General features: G+C 47.6%; 5 protein-coding genes across 5 annotated transcripts; 2 read left to right on the forward strand and 3 right to left on the reverse strand.

The window, feature by feature from the left end:
• Positions 1 to 1,949: 1,949 nt before the first annotated feature.
• KD926_007794 (uncharacterized protein) lies at positions 1,950 to 2,747 on the reverse strand (the record flags this gene model as incomplete). The annotated part of the gene is made up of 1 exon (XM_053100680.1): positions 1,950 to 2,747. One exon carries the CDS (start codon positions 2,745 to 2,747, stop codon positions 1,950 to 1,952), a length of 798 nt encoding a protein of 265 aa, XP_052955694.1.
• A 1,036-nt stretch (positions 2,748 to 3,783) lies between these two features.
• KD926_007795 (uncharacterized protein) lies at positions 3,784 to 4,659 on the reverse strand (the record flags this gene model as incomplete). Its single annotated transcript, XM_053100681.1, has 1 exon — positions 3,784 to 4,659. One exon carries the CDS (start codon positions 4,657 to 4,659, stop codon positions 3,784 to 3,786), a length of 876 nt encoding a protein of 291 aa, XP_052955695.1.
• A 5,591-nt stretch (positions 4,660 to 10,250) lies between these two features.
• KD926_007796 (uncharacterized protein) lies at positions 10,251 to 10,909 on the forward strand (the record flags this gene model as incomplete). Its single annotated transcript, XM_053100682.1, has 2 exons — positions 10,251 to 10,384; positions 10,471 to 10,909. 2 exons carry the CDS (start codon positions 10,251 to 10,253, stop codon positions 10,907 to 10,909), a joined length of 573 nt encoding a protein of 190 aa, XP_052955696.1.
• A 1,441-nt stretch (positions 10,910 to 12,350) lies between these two features.
• Positions 12,351 to 12,802, forward strand: KD926_007797 (uncharacterized protein; the record flags this gene model as incomplete). Its single annotated transcript, XM_053100683.1, has 2 exons — positions 12,351 to 12,698; positions 12,749 to 12,802. The coding sequence occupies 2 exons, from the start codon at positions 12,351 to 12,353 to the stop codon at positions 12,800 to 12,802; spliced, it is 402 nt and encodes a 133-aa protein (XP_052955697.1).
• Positions 12,803 to 12,983: 181 nt separating this feature from the next.
• KD926_007798 (oxygenase MpaB family protein) lies at positions 12,984 to 13,874 on the reverse strand (the record flags this gene model as incomplete). The annotated part of the gene is made up of 1 exon (XM_053100684.1): positions 12,984 to 13,874. One exon carries the CDS (start codon positions 13,872 to 13,874, stop codon positions 12,984 to 12,986), a length of 891 nt encoding a protein of 296 aa, XP_052955698.1.
• Between the last annotated feature and the right edge of the window lie 922 nt (positions 13,875 to 14,796).

Below are 14,796 nucleotides of genomic sequence, written 5' to 3' on the forward strand. Positions count from 1 at the left end.
TGTTTCCGCATGCATAGCCAACTCACCCGGACCATGTCTTCTCCCTTCTCCTCTCTTCGTGCGTATACTATATGCCGATTGTCCCAGCCGCCTTCACCGCATTAGATCCGTGCGTAATCTGTACCCTATAGCTTTAATCGACAGATCATTCGATTGTTCTCCTTGAGCGTAGTATGTACAGTACTCCGTACTTATTTATCTACTACGAGCTCACTTCCTCCCAACAAACAAAATCCGACCTAACCCCGCTCGTGTCCGTGTCGGCGTATCCACAAATATACGAGCTGACACAGACCACTAGACTAATGTTATCTACCTACCTACCTAGGCGACTGACGTGACCTGACTAAGTTTCGTAGCTTACCAACTAGTCGGTTGGTTAGTTGGTTAGCTAGCCATCTGACTGATCGGACCAGGAAAGGACTCCTTACCCGTCTTACGTACAGGCCAAGACCGTCGGGTCTAGTGTTCGTTGCGCTTGGTCTGTTTCTCACCTTGTTTGGTTATGGTTATGAATAACTAATAGTGGCTGTTGTGTTAACTGCTGACCTTGCTAGGTAGACTGGGCTGGGATGTACAGTACAGTATGATGAGCTAGACCTCTACGGGTAAGATTTCGGCGATGGATAGGGGTCATAGCTCCTATTCTGCTGCTCTTCCCCTTCCCTCTCTCTCAATTCATTCTTTGCTGGTTGAAGAGTGGGGAAGGGGGCGGGATGGGTGTCGTGATTGATCGACGTTAATGGGCGAATGGGGACGTGGCTTGTGGTTTTCTTTTGCTTTTTCTTTTTTTTTTTTTTTTTTTTCCGTGATGGGATGAAATGGTGGGAGGCTTCTGTAGATTTGTTTTATCTTGCTATATGTTGTTATATGTGTGGGTGGAGGAGTAGGTTGTGGCTTGTTGAGATCGTTTACCATCTGTTCAGGTGTTCTATACAGCGTACGCACTGAGTTCATACTATCTCGGTATCTGTAGAAAGTTCAGAAAATATTGATTGACGTAGCCAGAGGTTACTCGATTTCATTAATGGCGATCGATGATAACGATTGGTTCTCAATTCCCGATTCTAGATTGACACTGGAATACTCGAGAACTCAGAAAGCCCGCTTAATGTACTAAAATTAGAACTAACTGTTTCCATGCCTCGACTGGAACCAAGTAAGAGGGTGATTTGCCCTACTAGTCAGGTATATGACCCCTTACTATACATACTAGGTTAGCACTTCCAGGGCTGCAGGCAAAGCCCCCTTCCCTCGACCAGTGAAACACACCGTCGATGCGTGTCCAAGCAAACCCGCCCCGTGTAAAACAACCTCCATTTCTGGGCTATTCTCAGTATGGGAGCCTGCAGCTATACGTAATAAATTGCCCTGACGTGCGGGGTTTCCATTTTTATCTCGTCACTTAAAATGTGACTTTTGTCATTATTTCTCGCAGGTCTCCAAGCACTTACTTAGTGCATCGGCAATGGAGGAATCTCCCTTGATCAAGTAGAGCCTTAGCAATGGTTTTTCTCGTCAATACAAAGTATGCTCGACTCGATAGGCGTTCCAAACCTGCTTTGGGGCAACTACTTACTTGCTTACTCTCTGTTGAGTACCCACGATAGTGGGATGTCAGTACTTCGCTTGATTCCTGCTGCTTTGCCGGGACTACGACACTGCCCACGAGAGATACTGGATGGCCATTCTGAGCTTTTTACTAGAATTTGTCGACAGTACAGATCTCTTCGATGCAACCATACTGCAAGAATGCTACAGAAGATTTTATCATGCGCCAAAACTGTCGGGCCCTACGATGTTTCATATACTTGATGAACTTCGATTGAACTTGATTGAAGAACATCGTCTTCCGTTGAAAACTAGTTGACAAATAAGTCGAATTTCTTTATTTCTCGCTACTAATGGACGGAACGGAACAGAGAGTAGAGCTCGTCACCATGGGGACACTACACTTCAAAGGTCTTTTCACAATCAAACCCTTCCGACTGAGCAAAATAATATCCTCTTTGGTTTGAGGTCACTACTTTCCCGGTTTTCGAGTCTTGGAAGTCACAGTTATAATGTGTATGACCAAAAGCCCAGAGTTTGACGGCCGGATTTTCCCAACACGGCTCGGTAGAGAGGTCGCTCATGAACGCCGACATGATTTTGGTGTTAGCATGTTTCGGGTCGACAACCTTATCATCGGTTGATGGACAGTAATGAGTAAACACGACTATTTTCCGCTCGGGCTCGGAGCGCGAAATATGATCAACCTGCTCGTTCAGCCACGCTACATCGGCAGCGTGCGCTTCTTGATGGGTTTCGACTGTCCAATCATCGATGAGGTAGAAGTCATTCATACCGAGACTGACGTTTTGCTTGTGTGCTTCGGCCACGTGCGAAAACAGAGTACATCCAAGGATGGTGGTGGTTGGTGAGATGTCGTGACGGGCTTGGTCCAAAACGACAAGTTCACCGAGCGCTTCATCGCGTCCTCGAGCGTCGTCCACTCTCTTTTTGAGCTGGACGAGCGCAGACTTTGTCTCCGGCCAGCTGCTGTGATACGCTTCGTGATTACCCGATACAAACAAAACAACCCGGAATGCTTCCAATTGTTTGCGGAGGAAGTCAAACAGCCCCGCGTCTTTGGCATAGCCGATATCGCCTAGTAGCGCTAAATATGGCGCCTTGGGGGTGATTTCGAAGACATCATACGCGGCAGGAGATTCTAGATGAAGGTCTGAAACGATCTGGATCTTCATATTTGCTGGTTGTGGGAAACGATTGATGTGTTGTGTATTGGATGGCCGGTGTGGCCAACTATCTAAGATATCTAGCTTACTAAGTGATGACTAAGCGATGTCGAACCCCAGGGCAGGCGGAAGGGTACGTCCCTGTGTTCCAACACTGGTGAGGTGCAACGTGTGTTATTCACCAGAGGTGGATCGTAGGATCCTTATATAGATAGGCCTTGCCTACTGGCGGTTTCCGCCAGAATCGGCGCTAAGCTACATACAGTAATGTAAGCGAGCGGAGGTACTTGGGCAACCTCTCAACAATAGCATCGTTTTTTGGGCGTCGATATGCGACCTGTCTTGTCTTGAGCGCTTTCATGAAATCATTGAAAGTTTAACATAATATAGTTTCCTAGATTCACGTTATTCTTTGTCAAATACCTTTGTATCCCGCCATGTATACGCCATCTTTTGCTGAGCTGGAAGCGGCCACTGGGTAGTCGAAGCATTGAATATCTTGAGCAGGAATGGATGCGCGAAGGTGTGTGTTCCTATCTAGATCTGCAGCGCTCAGCTATAGGCATTATGGGATGCACTGAGCCTAATCGGGCTATGGAAGCGAGGGTGCTGCACAGCATTCCCAACAGAATGGAGTGTCATCAATGAGAAAGGTTTCTCAATAAACCTGCTCCCTTGCTTAGTTGTGAACTAATTAATATATGGTATGACTTATGGAGTGCTGCAGTCAAAATACTGATGAACCTAGCTACCTGTCTATTGAATTTTATACTTGATATGGCTGCACATAATCAAGGCTTTTTGTTGGCTTTTGACCTCAGAACTGACGCTGTTTCGAAGTTTTGGAAACTGAAATGATTAGGAATTGTTATAACATGGAATTCTGTTTAAGACGGATCAATTTGGGAGACTAGGATAAACGTTTCATTACAATGGGGAAGAGATAACCCTCAAAGAGGTCAGTGCCGGATAACAATTTGGTAAACATTAGAAGATGAATTGCTGCGATGATATCAGTCAAGATGTGGCTACTGCGTTTCGTTCTTCAAGACTTGATCTCTTGAGCTGCCAGATCCCGCCAAATGTCGTATTTCTTATCAAGTTGTTGCAAGAACGCTGTCAATGTCGTATTTGACGAAGGTTCTGGAATGTCGCGGCGCAGGGAGGCATCCAAATGATTCCAGACAAGCAGCAGTTGAGAAAACTTTTCGATGTGAGCGGCTCGAGCGCTGCGAAGAAATTCTTGAACAAAGACACGTGGGTTGCGACCCTGCTTGACGTCGTTTAGTCCATAGGTCATTTTCATCAGCTTTTCCAATGCTTCATGAGGGCGCGGCTTGAAACGGTCAATTAGCACTTGAAACCAGCCATCCTCAAGAGAACTATTGCGTAAACCATCCTTTTCCGTGGTAGTAAGCTCAGTGGTAAACCAAGCCAGTGCCGCGCCTTTCAAGCAACTGAAAATATTGGCCCTCACAGTGTCTTGACCCTTGAGGTGAGTCACGTCACGCATTCGTTCAACAAAAAGATACACATCTTGGTAATAAAGTTGGGGCTTGTGATTGTGCTTTGATGCATCAGGAAGAAAATAGCCCATCTCTTCGGCTTTCCAAGGTGCAAGTCGAACCGCGGGTGTGTTGGGTTGAGATTGATTCGTGTGGTGTGCATTACCACTTCTCCGCTCAGGTGAGGCAGGCGGGGTGGGATCGCGATGATTAAGAGCCGTTTCCAAGTCCAAGAATCGCTGGTCATAGCGAATTTGGTATTCTTTGAGTAATTTGAGGACGTCTTGCCAGCTAATTTGAGGGCTATCTTGTGCCTTAGAGCGCTGATCACCATTCGCAGCTCGACCTGGAGCGAAACCAGATGGGCTCTCTGGTGCGGCTTGAGCAAGCCCCTCAGTGGGACTGATTGAGCCCATTATATTCACTTGTAGCTCAAAAAGAGGGGGAGAGATGGGAAGGCCGATGGGTGCCTTTGAAGCAAGGCTACCTATTTGAACTGCCGCTTCTGTTGTGTGTGAGGAGCGACTTTCTCCGCACTAGTGATTGTCATGTTACCAGGTCTTATAGCTGCCTGGCTGTACTTTGAGTGATGAGATGCTCCCCCTCTTCCTCCGATGTTTGTGATTGGTTTGGTACGATCAAAAATAGCTATGTGCGCAAATATGAGGTTATTGTCGGAGCTTGATGCCGTGATACATGTTATTGGGTCGGAACTAGGAGGACGAAGAGGTTAGTGAGAGTTAAACTCAATAATGAATAAATATGAAATAAAACTATATGTCTAGAAATGACGCAAAAGAGAATAGAGAAACCAAAAGTTGACAAGAGTACTAGGTAATGGCCGAAGACTCCGGACTGACAATCGGACTACCTGCCGCCTTGAACCACTCGGCCATCTTGCCGTTTAAGGACAGTTATATCGGGCTTTACGCTCATCCCTTCCGCGACCAAAAAATAACGCTTCCAAGTAGCCACAACCTACAACACAACAGAACCATTCGTCTTCGCACTTGCCATGTTCTCATCGCTTTGGCGATCTTTTCCCCGGGTCGGGCGGAGATGGAAACCTCTCAATTTCTCTAACCCGAACTTCGTCCGCATACCTGAAGGGCAGAAAAATTGAAGAGACGCTGCCAGATTATATCGCTTCGCGCTATTATCCAACCCAAATAGGGGAAGTTATCAAAGAGATATAGATATCAAGTCATTGGCAAACTAGGACTTGTATCTACCTCGACTGCATGGCTTGCACGAGATATGGAGTGAGATCTCTTGTGAGGCTAGAATTACACTGTCGAATGTATTGTTTACTTTGATGCTAGCAACCGCCGTTATGTTATGCTCAAAATCTCCGTCCAGACCTCATCGATAGGCCAACATGTTGATAATGAGCTCTCCATATACCGACAAATGGAGCGATCTTCAACCACCCATGCCGGCCGCGACGTTATAAGAAATTACTTGATACATTTGATATCGACGGACCTCAGGATAAGCACCGATGCCTTGTGCATCCTCCATTATGGGAAAGCGTACTAGCTTTCTTACGCCGCAATCCAGTCGAAAGACTACCCTCTGCAGTTCTCGCAGTGGTTCTTCATCGCCTGTTCTTAGCATTATATTACCTTCATACAGAGTGCCAGATCGCACACACTGGTTTGTAGCCTAAATTATCTATCACCTTCCACCCAACTCCCCGATTCCCCCTTTCTGTACATCTTCAATTTACTTACCATTCTTCCTGTCAGATATCAAGGCCGATAATATCATGTTCGGGATCAAGGACGATTCAGTCTCCACTGATTTTGAGGAGAACGAACTTCAACGACCTGTTCCGCGGAAAGAAGTAGACCCAGACGGCAGGATAATCTACGCCTCCCAGAAACTCAAAGTACCAAAAGACATTGCAGCCCCGATTCTTTGTGATTTTGGCTCAGCCGTACATGGCAATGAACACCACTCGATTTTCATTCAGCCCAAGATTTATCGAGCACCGGAAGTATTTCTAGGGGTCCCTTGGACGTATAGTGCCGATATATGGAATGTGAGATGTATGGTGAGATGAACAGTCCTTAATACTGATAATGTTAGTCTAAGAAGCGTGAACTACTAATATTTAAGTTAGATCTGGGATATTTATGAAGACGGTTCCTTTTTTACGGGCGATGACCCTGAGTTTGAGAGGTATCGGAGTCGAGCGCATCTTGCGGAAATGATCAACCTTCTTGGTCCTCCACCTCCCAGTCTTCTTACCCAAGGGCGGCTAACAGACAAACTTTTCTCAGGGGAAGGCAAGTGATTCTTGCCCTTAAACAGTACTTTGAGGATTTTGGCATCCAATTTCACTAACTAGATGGCTTTACGTAATTTCCTTGCTCCAAGTTTGCTGACAAGCCGGGTTCCGCTTGAGGAGAGGGAAACTACCCTTGAGGGAAAAGGGGATCGAGAGGCCTTTTTACGTTTCATGCGCAAAATGCTGCAATGGGAGCCTGGAAAGCGTAGCTCCGCAAAGGAGCTTGCCAGGGATGAATGGTTACATAGCCATATGTAAATATGTATCAACGAATTGCCCATATGCAGCAGTTCTGCTTTATACGATGGAATGCGAGGATATAGAAAACAAACTCACCCTCTTCAGAACACCTAATAGGGCGCCAGATGGGATACAGTGTATAAAAAGTGGATATATGTGTACTGTACAGTAAGTACAGATTACGTAGCCTACTTGAATGCTTGACAGACGAAAACCTTCCGCCGTCAACATTATGAGAGAACAAGATTTTTCATTCGCGATATAAGGTGGCTAGATAGCGAAAGGGTGGAAAACTTTACGCTATTTCCTCGTGGTTAACATTCCAATTACCCAGTAATGGTCAACCTAACTGCTACGGAGGAAAGTTCGAACTGTTAGCAGAGAGGTAAGTTGTTTCAGGTAGAGTAATATGAACAAATGATCTCTAAATGTATTTCCATTTCGGCGCCCGATTTCATGATCCTTACCCTACTACTGGCAGTACCTACATAGTCCACCTAGTGTATAATAATTGTTGAGTGGGCCAATTGAGCCTCAAACGGGGAATGGCGCTCAGGATTGCGCACTATTTTAAGTTTTTAAGCCCCATATATTGGTAATGACCTATTCCAATAATAATTGATAAAAGGGTCGATAAATATAAGCTGCGATATTGAGAAAAACTACCGGATATCTTGCTACTCCTGATATGTTACTGTTGCTGTAACGGCTTGATTACCAGGCTGTTGGCAATAAAAAATCACATTGTACTCTCTAGGGCTGGTAGGTTGGCCCCCAAAATATTAATAACACTACAATTGTTGATTTGCCGAGTGGGGATTTTGCTAAGCCATGCAATAGCATCGCACTTCATGCATGGTACCCCTAGAAAGTTTTCAATACCTAAGACCCGGCCTCATGTTAGTATCACCAGGAGCCAATAGATGAGGTTGTTGAGAGTACATGTTTTAGATTGGCGCACGACGATTAGTTTGAACGTGTTATTCAGCAAAAGCTGTGACTTGGACTGTGAAGGGACTCGAATAAAATTAACTTACTCAATATCATTTGCAACTTTAAACACTATTTGAGCCTCCGTGGATTCGATTCAACAAAGAGAAGATAAGGCTCCGAGTATCTTCCGTAGATAGCGCTGAGCCCTCGTAGAAACGTCGAGTTGCTTGAGGCTAGTTTAAAATTGGCGAGTACTGCGGATTCGAGTCCCATCTTTAGGGCCAAATAGTCAGAACCGTCATGGTTTGAGGCCACTAAGGATTCTACGTTCCATCCTCTAGTCCCCGCCGGGTTAGGGTGAGATAGTATGTTTAAGCCCCTAATTCCCCCATTACTTTGCACCTCTGGGGCACGGTTGCTACACTCCCAGACACCACAAAGGCTAGCTTCATGTCTAGGTGATAGACCAAGACAAATGCGTAGCACTGTGTGAGACTCAATGTAATCTGTAGTGACCACCGTTGTTGAGAAGGAAAGCAACATAGACTGCACGCTACTTAGCAAGGCCATGAATAAAATTGATCTACTTCGTTGCATGAGGCTCTAACAATGTTCAGCTAGGTGGAGAGCAACTGAGACTGCCGAGACTGTCCGATATTAAAAGGAGACAACAACCTACGGTCACAATCATTAGCCTTGTTGGCTTACTGCGCCGTTGTGGGGATGGACTCCCTGGCCAGAATAAACGAAAACGAACAAGATGGCCATACTAGGCGCAGGAAAGTATGCCCCCCCGGTGGCTAAACTGCCATGCATGTTGGACGGGCTTGATAATGAATACTAAAAAATGATTGAGATGCTCCGAAGGAATAAATACCAGGCCTTTCTCCTGGTCTTTTCCAGCTCAACATTGATCAATTAGAATTCCTGTGTTCTCCTGTGTGAATATTTCGATTTTCTCTATTCTTCAAAGTGCAATTCAAGCACTTCATCTCTGTTCTCTTTCTGTCAGCTCTCGCGGCCGCTGGCGCTGACTTCTCGGTAACCTGCAGCGAGATTGACTTGTTCGGTGGACATCAACTGAGTGCTGTTTGTCATGGTGATGGTTTCAATGAGAGAACGCCCGTCGTAAGGTCCTAGACTCACACTACTCACTAGCTATGGCCACATCTTGCGAGTCCCTTTGATAGCATACATCAATTCAAGAGTATCAAGCATGGTAGTTTCAACTTTCTCAACTGGATCTCCCTCATCTCGGCCTCAGCAGGGTTCATGTATGACAGTGTTGGAACAATCCGCATCATAGAGGGTAACCAGTTGCTTCATCTCGTGTCTCCAACTCTTGCACTTCTTCAATTACAGTGATATTATGCTCTCGGGATCTGCAAATTCGTGACTATTTTTGGCAAGCCAACGACTGAGACTTAACTTCCTTGTTCTTCTCATTGTTATATTGGAGCCTGAACCGTCGACCAAACGAGAAGCAGAGGGATTTTCCAAGCATATCGTCTTGGATCCAAAGAAGAAATAAATCCAAGTACTGCACTCCAAGCCCAGACATGTCGAAGGTCTATGGAAATGGACCAAGTTAATGAAGTGTGGTGAATTCTGGAATTGAAATGAATGGTTGTTGTGCGAGACTTTGACAAATATTTCTACATGAAAGATATATGCCGCGTTAGGATTTTTCTATGTATACTGGGTAGAAGAACCACCTCCACTATTGTGACAATATCTAGAGTCTGAAGACATAGGCTAGCCCGTCTAGTCGAGTAGTACAATATCCTCAAAAGCAAGAATTCAAAATCTTGGCTAGCCCCACAAATATAGGCAAGGTGGTCGAGTGGTTAAGACGTAAGACTTGAATCCTATATTGGGTTGTCATCTTATCCCCTAGGGGTCGCGCGTTCAAATCGCGTCCTTGTCGTAGAAATTTTTTTCTCTTTTTTTTTTTTTTTTGCAGCATAACTAGACAATGAATTCCTAAAATTAGGAGATATTACGAATATCTAAAGGAATTAGAGATTTGAGGGTCGCTTGGATGTATTGAGGGAAAACCTGGGCATCCGTTGAAAGGGAGTATGTATCTCCGATTTCATTTTAGTATGATGAATCATGAATAATTTATCAATTCCTAGATGATAGTAAGTTGGGAAACTCAAAGGAGAATAAGAACAGTTATGTCATAAAAGACAACAGCATGTTCCAGCCCCAATACATCATTGTCAACAACTAATGCATAATCAACATAATCATAAATCCGACACAAAGTCTAGACACCAGTAACCAGTAGCACATGGGAATCAATTTAACCCAGTTTTAGGCCCAGCGCCTGTTACTTCCGGGGGATATGACGATCAGCAGCCACTCCTGCTCACGGACTCTCCACATCGGATCTCGGGAAGAGCCCAGTACTTGTTGGTACAAACTTTCCCCTTAAGACAACTCTAGACACTCTTCCATCTACTTTTACTTTTCAGCTGCACGTTTACTCCTGTCCTTCAATCCCAACACCCAGCATCTTTCCCACCGTCCATCACCATGAAATTCGCCTGGATTCTCGCCGCCCTCTCCACCACGGCCTGGGCAGCTGCCGTCGAGAATGAGCACGAGCATGAGAAACGAGCCAGCCCAACTGGCGACGAAGTGAACTGGTCCTCGCTGGGAAATGCCATGTACATACATCCATCACTACACCCCTACCCCAAACCTATACCCATAAGTCCCGCAGAAGTACAGTATATACTAACCTCAAAACAAGCCAATCCCTCTCGCTCAAAATCCCGACCCAAACCGCCAACCTCGACAACATCGACCCTCCGCCGCGGTCTATAATCCCCCAGATCGTTCATGCGCTGCCTCCGACCGCGCTCGCCGCACTGGTCGTGCCCGCCCAGCGCGCCTCGCTAGCCAGTGACTTCAAAGCCGGCAAGACCCCGGACTGGTACGGAAGTCTACCCACGGACGTGAAGAGCTACTTGTCTGTCGTGAAGAGCCAAATCGCAGAGGGGGCGCTGACCGCGCCACCGAAGAAGGCGGCCGCGCAGACAGAGCCGGCCAGTGCGGATGCGTCCAGCACGGGCGGTAGCGCCGCATCGGCGACTTCCTCGGGGGCTGCGGCGGGGGGAGCGAAGCCGACAGGACTTGTCGTGGGAGGCATGGGGGCGTTGGGTGTGCTGGGCGTGGCGTTGGCGCTGTAGGGTGGACATTGGCACCGGCCGATACGATCTTACGTGCATTGAAGGGGATCGGCAAAGAGGGATGGATTGCAGATACGCTAGGGAGGGGAAGGGAGAGGGGATTTTTCCTCCGGGATGATTAATTGATTGAATGAATGGGATCATGTCTACGTCTACGTCTACGTCCGAATTCATGCCTATGCCTATGACGAATGTCGGAACGATCTGTCTGTCTTACTGAGGGGAAGAGGTCGGGCATCGGCTTCCTGGCCAGGGTCCCCATCCTATCCTAGTCAAATTACGGAAGTGGCTACATAATTCGGGGACCTAGACGGCGAAAGACAAGCAGACAAGCTTTGAGTGGAGGTGTAATGAGTGAGACATTAATATAATTTAATCAAGATGTTGGACATCAGCACGGCTGGAGTGTGCTTGTCGGGATCATATGAAGATGAAAGACGTAGGTGACAGACAGACAGAGAGATAGACATAGAGGCAGAGAGATCAAATTGACACATTACCGGATTCGGTATGCAGTGCGTGCCTTGTTTTACGGTGCTCATCAATTGGCCAATGCAGGATTCTATATGGCAAGTGGATCGCCAGAAACCAATGCCAGGGGCGGACAGGAACGACCCAAAAACAAGCTCGGGAGGCGATTCACATGTACACGGTTGTTCCGAGGTGCAAAGGCCTCCACTCGGGGCTGATTGGGCGCGAAGTGAAGACGCTGGAGACGATCGACAGCCGCAGTACCTGAGAAGGTGACTTAGCGAGCCCTAGTTCATGCGGGGTCTCTCGGGTGAGATGGGGTTTAGTTCGGGATAGTAGAAAGCTGGATTAAATGAGGACGGTAGATACGAGGTCATATTCACATGGTTACCTTTCTTATCTCTGTATTACCCCGGATTGAATCCTTCTCTCCCCCGCTTCCTCTTTTTCATGGGGAAACCAACACGGACGCGCCCCATAAGCCTCGGGTGAGCTGCTGGAGTCGTGGCTAGCGGGGGAGAGACGGCAGCGGGGGAGAAAATGACGGAATCGCTCAATTCAAGGGAGAAAATCGGAGATCTCGGAGGCCAGACTGCAAAAGAGGCACTCTAACACCTGTCGAATGAGAATGGAGCGATCTGGACTGCCCTGTCGGCGGTCAGCTTTGACTGGAATGTGGCCTCGACCTTGCGGGATCCTGCGTACTAGGTTCTCTCACTACTCACTAGACCGGGAAGGACGAGCGAAATAGAAGAAACTATAATTGAAAGAGCAATAAAAATTAATCATTCAGAGACAAGGCGGGGTCATCCTTAATACGGATTTTAATTTGGGCAACCCGACTTATCTTCTACTTATAAGACCAACTTAGCTGTCAAAGACCCTTCTACAGCCTAAATAACTGTCTGCGTTTCAAGTCCAACCAAAGTCCAGTCACCTCAGTCAGCCAGCGTATCAGTCCGCTTTCAAAATGCGTCTCTTCAAGTACCTCATTTTTGCTGCCCCTTTGGCCATCGCGAACCCCAACCCCAACCCGGTGGCGGCGCCAGCTCCTGAGTCCACCGGTGGCCTTCTCTCTGACCTTCCGCAGCTAATCGACGGGGTGAAGGAGTTACTCAGCCAGGACACGCTGGAAGATCTGCAGACTATCGTCAAGGGCGGTGCGGTGCTCTTGGGCGGCGACACGCCCAAGAATCTGCAGAAGTTGCTGTCGGGCAAGAACATCGACAAGCTGCAGAGTCTGGTCGATAATGCCGATACGCTGTTGACGCCTACCTTTGTGAATGATACTACGACGCTGATTGAAGATGCGACTCCTGTAAGTTCTGTTCTCTGGTTTGAGGGTTAACTTTGAAACTAACGATTTAGCTCGTCTCAAATATCTCGAAACTTCTGGGTGGATTATTGGGCTCTCTGATGTGATTTCCTTTCTTTCGACTGGAGTAAACAAGCAGGCAGGCAGGCAGCAGGCAGATGAGATGAAATGACATGACTGGTATTGCATATGTATACGAACGAATATATGAACATTGAAACAAACCACAATTCAACCGCTAGCTAGACAAACAAGAACCAAATAAAAGAGGCACTGAAATAAAACACATTAAACAACATTCAATTGCTTCCGTAAATCCTCCAAATAATACTGCAACGCATACGACCTCGTCCCCTTGGGCAGCGCAGGATAGATAGCCACCGAGAAGCCCATCGCGGTACGATACAACCCCCTCGTCGACACTGTCGATTTCAGCCCGTACGCCTCTCGGATGCGCGGCGGAAGCATTTCGATAGTCGCGACCCGCATCAGCGGCTTCAACATCGTCACCCAACGGGGTAGATCCGTACGATCGAAAAGGTCCTTCGCAAAGCGATGCGCGTTCGCAGTCACCGACAACTGCTCGATCTGGTCATCCCAATACTTCCAAAAAGCCTGGCGATTCTCGGGCCACGTCCCCGTCGGCATGCCCAGGGCGTGCATGAGGAGGGTGAACTCGGCGTAGGCCTTCTCGGCGGTGCGGTAGTTGACGCGCCCGTAGATGCGCTGGTAGAAGTCCGTCGCGGTGGCGTAGAGCGTGGCAGAGACCCAGAGCTGGGTGGGCGGGTGCGACGTGTAGGTCTCGCTGGCGCGGAAGGGCGGTTGCCCGCGCTGCAGGAGGTCAATGAGGGTCTTTTTCTCCTTCTCTGTGCCTAGGACGAGGCAGGCGATGTAGCTTAAAGTGGCTTGCAGGGCATCGCTGAGTTCTTTGGCCAGGGCGCCGCTGTCGCCGGCATTACTTTGGCTGTCGCTGATGCGGTTCTTGATGCCTGGGTAGGCGGCTTGAAGGAGCAGTGCGGATCCGGATCCGGCAAATAGAATGCCCTCTTGGAGGATATGAGGAAGAATTTCAAGCTTCTCGAGCTTCTCGAAGTCGTCTGGGGAGGGAGACTTAGTGGAGGTGTTGGTGGGGGACTGGGTGATCTCGTCGGGGGACTTTTTGTCGTCGTAGAAAGACATGGTGTATACTGGGGGATTGAAGTGATTTTGCTACTCTTCCAGGAGTGACGTATTATAGAAAAAATGACTGATAGATAGACAGATAGACTATTGATCGATGGTGGTGACGGCCGAGGGAAAAGTAGGGTTGGAATGAATCACGCGCCCTTGCAGCACGTCTCGCCCATAACCATCAACCTCGCTTCTTCATCATCTCACGTCCCAAAAATATCAAGATCAACGCAGAAACAAGGACAAAAAAATTGCCGTAATCCAGACAATTCCAATGGTCATCCTACATCATTTACCATTCACCCCCGCATCTCAATGAGGCAATGATTCCGTGCCCCAACTTTCCTGACCGAAAGGCAAGTGGAACCTTTCTCCTGGTGCGAAGCTTAAGTCGCTCCCCCAAAACAACCGCGGTTCCTCAATAGTCGCTGTCGATCCTCATCCTATTGCCTCCGCATGTGAACTCCTGCGAGTGGCAATGAATCGCCGTTATTGGCTCGGTCCAACCCCTCGCTAGCGATCGACAGCGTTGCAGCGTCGATCTATGCGGAGTGTTGGCGACGGGCTCGAGGGTTGCTGAGACTGAGATCGTCCCAGCTCAAAGGGGTGGAATCCCCGAGGCCCGGAAAATGGTGCCCACGAGAGCCATAGCCATGCACGCCGCTATGTGTGGGTATTCGGTTATCTGCAAAATGACGGGATGGTGCCAATTAATCAATTGTTTCATGCATCGCAATATTGATCGGTTGAGAGATCGATTGATCAAACATTTTTTGCTCTCTCTCTCATCTCAATTCTCCTGACTGCATATGCAGCTGCACCCTGCGCTCACACATACCTGTGCTAATTTATAATATTAATATCCGATATATCTCCAAGTCAGTCAGTTGCGTCGCCTGAGCAAGTGAATTGCTGTATAATCTCGACTTCT

The sequence above is a fragment of the Aspergillus affinis genome (genome assembly GCF_023601865.1).
Source record: "Aspergillus affinis strain CMG 70 chromosome Unknown NODE_48_length_219146_cov_87_397053, whole genome shotgun sequence".
Taxonomy (NCBI): Eukaryota; Fungi; Ascomycota; class Eurotiomycetes; order Eurotiales; family Aspergillaceae; genus Aspergillus; species Aspergillus affinis.